Source organism: Erythranthe guttata, chromosome 6 (genome assembly GCF_056151865.1).
Source record: "Erythranthe guttata isolate IM_541 chromosome 6, IM_541, whole genome shotgun sequence".
NCBI classification, from domain to species: domain Eukaryota; kingdom Viridiplantae; phylum Streptophyta; class Magnoliopsida; order Lamiales; family Phrymaceae; genus Erythranthe; species Erythranthe guttata.
This window is the reverse complement of record NC_142538.1, coordinates 15690662-15697118: the sequence shown is the minus strand read 5'-3', so window position 1 is coordinate 15697118 and position 6457 is coordinate 15690662. Positions and strand designations below refer to the sequence as shown.

The 6457-nt window shown below is 40.8% G+C and overlaps 1 protein-coding gene across 1 annotated transcript; it reads right to left on the bottom strand.

Moving 5' to 3' along the window:
• Window positions 1-903: 903 nt before the first annotated feature.
• Window positions 904-1332, bottom strand: LOC148770277 (uncharacterized). Its single transcript, XM_088819084.1, has one exon. It carries the CDS (start codon window positions 1330-1332, stop codon window positions 904-906), a length of 429 nt encoding a protein of 142 aa, XP_088675210.1.
• Window positions 1333-6457: the final 5125 nt, after the last annotated feature.

The following is a 6457-nucleotide window of genomic DNA, read 5'->3' as shown; positions in this document are numbered from 1 at the left end:
TCATTTCTTGCCCTTTCCCTGCCCTTTGGAAGATGATGCTTCGCTCGTACGGCCTTGTTTGTTGGATGACATATTTGGGAGAACTTTTGGAATGGATTCGGCAAGAATTGGACGAGAATCGACCCCCAAATTTGGTTGGAGCAAATTGTCGAACACCTTGTGGGCGTGCCTTGAAAGAGTAGATTTTGTAGAGTTTGGTTCGAGTCTCTAGCCTCCCTATCAACACCAACACAAATTAAGAATCGGAGAGTGTGAGTGAATTATGTGTGTAGAATTGAAGAATATTTGCAAGAGAAATTCCAAAAAATCGAAAATTTGTGTGTGGGAGGTTGAGAGAAAGAAAGGGAAGGGTTTAGAAAATAATGGGGGAGAAAATCTTATTTTTAGAATTTAAAATGTCCCATTGTGAGTTCGGACGGCCGTCCCACGTTTTGTTCTATTTTTCGGACGGCCTTCCCACATTTAGTCTTCCGTCACTGGTTTGGGGACGGCCGTCCCGGTTTTGTGCATTATTTTCGGACGGCCGTCCGAGAATTACCTTCCCCTTACTTTTTTGGGACGGCCGTCTCAAATGCACTATATATATATATATATATATATATATATATATATATATATATATATATATATATATATATATATATATATATATATATATATATATATATATATATATATATATTTTTTTTTTTTTTTTTTCTCCGGGCGGACGGCCGTCTGGACCCCCCGATCATGTTTTCGACCCTGAAAAGTTAAATTCAAATAAATTGATTAGAATGCATGCTTATGACAATAAAAACGAAACGAAAAAAATAAAGAAAACTACGGAAAACAATAAAGCTCGGGTTGCCTCCCGAGAAACGCTAAGTTTAAAGTCTTCAGCCGGACGTTGTTTCTTGCTCTTCAAGCAAAGGTGATCAAGGCCACTTGGCATTCGCCACCATCTCCCCAATAGTGTTTGAGTCTATTCCCATTTACTTTGAATACTCGTTCCGATTCACGGTCCTTGATCTCTATAGCTCCATGTGGAAAGACTTGTTGGACTATGAACGGCCCCGACCATCTTGATTTAAGTTTTCCCGGAAATAACCGAAGCCGTGAATTGAACAAGATAACTTCTTGCCCTTTTTGAAATTGACGGTGCAAGATGTTGTTGTCGTGCCACCTTTTGACTTTGTCTTTGTATAACCAATTGCGCTCGTACGCTTGCTCTCGTAACTCGTCCAACTCGTTGATTTGCAATAACCTTCTTTCCTTGTATTCTTTGTAATCAAAATTCATCTTTTTAGCGCCCAATAAGAACAATGCTCCAATTCCAACGGTAAGTGGCATGCTTTACCGAACACCGCACGGTAAGGGGTCATTCCCAATGGCGTTTTAAAAGCTGTGCAATATGCCCATATTGCATCATCGAGTTTTTAGGACCAATCCTTTCTTGTTGGACCTACCACTTTTTCCAAGATATTCTTGGTTTCGCGGTTCGTAACTTCAGCTTGCCCATTCGTTTGTGGATGATACGCAAGTGCAACCTTGTGCTTTACGCCATACATTCCCATCAAGTTGTCAAATTGCTTATTGACGAAATGCGATCCACCATCATTAATAATTGCCTGTGGTGCTCCAAACCTAGTGAAAATCTGTTTCTTCAAGAAAACACACACTACAGATGCATCATTAGTAGGGGTGGCTATTGCCTCCACCCACTTAGTAACGTAATCGACGGCCACTAAGATGTATTGGTTATTGAATGAATGGACAAAAGGTCCCATAAAGTCAATACCCCAAACATCAAAAGGCTCGACTTCGATTATCGTGTTCAATGGGAGTTCATGGCGAGCCGAAATATTGCCCGTGCGTTGGCACCGATCACAAGTAATAGCGAATTTATACGAATCTTTAAAAAGAGTGGGCCAAAAAAACCTGATTGAAGAACCTTACGTGTTGTTCTTTCGCCCCCATAATGTCCTCCATAATCCGAACCATGGCAATGAAAGAGTATGTCTTGCTGCTCATGTTCCGGGACACATCTCTGTACCAACAAATCACTGTATTGTCTAAAAAGAAATGGCTTTTCCCAAAAATAAAATTTAACATCATGCCAAAATTTCCTCTTTTGATGATAGTTAAGATTCGCTGGAAGCACTTGACTAACCAAATAATTTACTAAATTGGCAAACCGATGTACCTTATTATCAAAAGCAAGCAACTGTTCATCAGAAAAAATTTCGTTAATGCAAATTCTATCACTTTCGTCTACATCTTTCTCAAGTCGAGATAGATGATCGGCTATTTGATTTTCACTACCCTTTCGATCACGAATTACGATGTCAAATTCTTGCAACATTAAAATCCACCTAATGAGTCTAGGTTTTGCATCCTTTTTAGTATACAAGTATTTTAGGGCAGCGTGATCAGTAAAAACAATAACTTTGGATCCTAACAAGTAAGAGCGAAATTTTTCAAAAGCAAAAACAACAGCTACTAACTCTTCTTCCGTAGTGGTGTAATTTAATTGTGCATCATTAAGAGTTTTACTAGCATAATAAATTGATCGAAAATTTTTCTCTTTCCTTTGACCTAAAACGGCGCCAACCGCAAAATCACTAGCATCGCACATAAGCTCAAACGGTTCGTCCCAATTCGGTACGCAAATAATAGGAGCGGATACTAACCTTTGTTTAAGCTCGTTGAAAGCTTGAAGACACTCACCATCAAAATTCAATTTTTTCTCCTTCTCGAGTAGGTTACAAAGGGGCTTGGCAACTTTTGAAAAATCTTTGATAAAACGCCGATAAAAGTCCGCATGTCCAAGAAAACTCCTAATTCCTTTGACCAAAATAGGTGGCGGAAGATTTTCAATTGTGGAAATCTTTGCTTTGTCCACTTCCAAGCCTTCTCCCGAGATTTTATGCCCAAGCACAATTCCTTCATGCACCATGAAGTGACACTTCTCCCAATTTAGCACCAAGTTGGTTTCTTGAAACCTGCGCAAAACCTTAGCCAACATGCAAAGACAAGTGTCAAAAGTATCACCGGAAATAGACAAGTCATCCATAAATACTTCTAAATCGTTCTCTACCATATCAGTGAAAATAGCCATCATGCACCACTGAAAAGTAGCAGGTGCATTACATAAACCAAAAAGCATGCATCTAAACACAAAAGTACCATAAGGGCATGTAAATGTGGTTTTGTGTTGATCATCCGGTGCAATGGCTATTTGATTATATCCCGAATATCCATCGAAAAAACAATAAAATTCTTTACCCGCCAATCTATCAAGAATTTGATCAATAAATGGTAAAGGAAAGTGATCCTTTTTAGTGGCTTTATTTAATTTCCTATAATCCATGCAAATTCGCCAACCCGTTGTTGTTCTAGATGAAATTAATTCATATTTGTATTATGGATAACTGTCATACCTCCTTTCTTAGGAACACATTGAACGGGGCTCACCCATGCGCTATAAGAAATCGGATAAATAATACCTGCGTCAAGCCACTTGAGAATTTCCTTCTTGACTACCTCTTTCATGATGGGGTTGAGACACCTTTTCTGCTCTACTGACGGATGTTGTTGATCATCCAAGATGATTTTGTGCATACACAATGAAGGGCTAATTCCCTTTATGTCCGCAATTTTCCATCCAAGCGCCAACTTGTGTTCCCGCAGTACTTACAATAGCCTTTGTTCCTGCAAAGTAGATAGAGATTGTGAGATAATTACCAGCAAAGTATCATTCTTACCGAGGTAGGCATATTTGAGGTGTGCGGGTAATTCTGTCATCTCAAGCTGTGGTGGTTCCTCCAATGACGTCTTGAATGCCTTGGGGGTGGTAAGGGTGGCCAAATCCAAACTTTCAAACTTTTGCCGAGCGAGAAAGTCGCCGGAATCTAACCAACAAATTTTCTTCTCCACTCTTTCATCTCCACAATCATTACCTACAACCAAAGATGCCTCCAAAGAATCCAAGAGTAACGAATCAAAATTTTCAAAAGAACAAGACTCCACTAAATCAATAGAAAAACACTCATTAGAATTGTGCGGCCGCTTAATTGCATTAAAAACGTTAAATTTAATAGTTTGGTCATGCACCGTCATGGTGAGATCCCCACTAGCACAATCAATAACAGTACGTGAAGTAGCTAAAAACGGCCTTCCCAAAATAATTGGGATTTCTCTATCTTCATCCATATCAAGAATCACAAAATCAGCAGGAAGAATAAATTCGTCAACCTTCACTAAGACATCTTCTAAAACCCCCTTTGGGTAGACTAGAGACCTATCGGCTAATTGGAGTGTTATAGCCGTTGGTTCAATTTCACCTAACCCAAGACTCTTATATGTATAAAAAGGCATAAGGTTGATGCTAGCCCTTAAATTAATGAGTGATCGAAAAAAATTATCTCCTATTGTACAAGGGATAGTAAACTTACCTAGGTCGCCGAGTTTTTGAGGGAGAGGTCTCGTAAGGATTGCACTACACTGTTCGGTGAGTTGAATCATTTTGTTTCCTTGCAATTTTCGTCCCTTGGTTACGAGTTCTTTGACAAACTTCACCCACTTTGGCATTTGTTGGAGTGCTTCGATGAGAGGGATATTGATACGGATTTCCTTCATCTTGTCAACAAAGCTTTGGTATTCGGCATTTAACTTCGGTGGTTGGAACCTTTGTGGGTATGGATTGGGAGGAGCCGGTGTAATATTTTCCCTTGAAGTTTCGCCTTGAACGTTTGTGTCCTCTTCCGCCGCCTCGGTCGCCTTTGCTCTTCCATTATTTGTCTCCTTTTTCGGGGCTTCTTCCAATTGTCGTCCGTTACGTAGGCTCACCGCTTGTACTTGCTCGTTTTGCCTTTTTCTTGGGTCCTCCGTGTTTGATGGCAATGCTCCTTACAGACGGTTTTCTTGATTCAAAGCAAATTGAGCGAATTAATTTTCCAAGTTCCGCAGCGAGGCTTGGGTGGCAGTCATGAATTGGGCCAATATTTCCTCCGTATTCGATTTTTGAGCCGGTGGATTGTTGCCTTGATAGCTTTGTTGAAGAGGGGCTTGATGTTGGAATTGACCTTGAGGTCGTTGATACCCTTGGCCTTGTTGATTTCCTCCATATTGCCCTTGTGATCTCCACCCTTGATTTGGAATTGGCGAGGCGCATTGTTGACGTAGTTGAGCGACTCCACATCTTGTTGGCATTGGAGCGTGTAATGATTACCACCGCAAATTTCACAACATGGAGATTCAACGGCTTGGACTTGTTGTGGTGGATTTGCTTTGATGTGCTGTAGAAGGAGTTGATTTTGTTGAGCAATTTGGGTCACTTGAGCTTGAAGGGCCGTAATTGCATCTAACTCCAACACTCCGGGAACTTTCTTGGCTCCACTAACCGTCCTCTCGCTTGACTTGGCAAACCAATTTTGTGCAATTTAATCCAACATGATAAATGCATCCGGTATCGATTGACTCATGAAATTTCCCCAAGTTGATGCATCTAAGACCGTTCGTGCATTCTCGTTAATCCCTTGGTAGAAAATGTGGATTTGCCGCCATTGTTCGACTCCATGTGTTGGACACTACCTCAAAAGGGTCTTAAATCTCTCCCATGTCTCGTATAATTGCTCACCTTGCTCTTGGACAAAATTATGAATTTCTCGTCAGATTCTCTCGTCCTTCTTGGGTGAGCTGTAAACTTTCATGAAAAGGTTGAGGAGTTGAGGCCACGACGAGATAGAGTAGGGGGCTTGGGACATCAACCACTCGCGAGCTCTTCCTTGTAAGGAGTGCTTGAAGAGAATTAATTGAAGCGCCTCTTGGGAAACGCCGTTTTGACGGTGGGAATTACAGGTATCTAGAAAATTGACAATGTGAAGATGGGGATCTTCGCCTGCCAATCCACTAAATAGCCCGTTATTTTGGAGCATCGTCAAGAGGCCTTGCTTGATCTCAAAATTTTGCACCTCAATAGGTGGATATTGGATGCTCGGGCGGAATCCGTCTAGAGTTGGGATTATGTAATCTTGAAGTGCCCGTGGCCTAGCTGCTGGCTGTAACGGAAGTTGAGGAGGTGGGTCTTGGATGCGAATTCCATTCGCATCGAGTAAATGACCCTCTGCGTCTCTGCGTTCTTCGTCCTTCATTGTATTGTTTGCGCATTGACGTCTCCTAGCAGCTCGAAAAGTACGTTCGATTTCGCGATCAAACGGTTCTCTAGCAAGATCGAGTTTCATGCGCATACACAGTACCTAAAAAGAAAAATAAAATAAAACAAAAATTAAATGGGTGAATCGTGAAAATTGTTCAAATCTAGAGATAGAATAAAATAAATAATTAAAATATTCCCCGGCAACGGCGCCAAAAACTTGTTGGTTGTAATACCTACACGCAAGTGCACGTATCGTCCAAGTAATATAGTGGACTAAAAGTCCGGATATCGAACCCACGGGAAATATTTAATTATTTA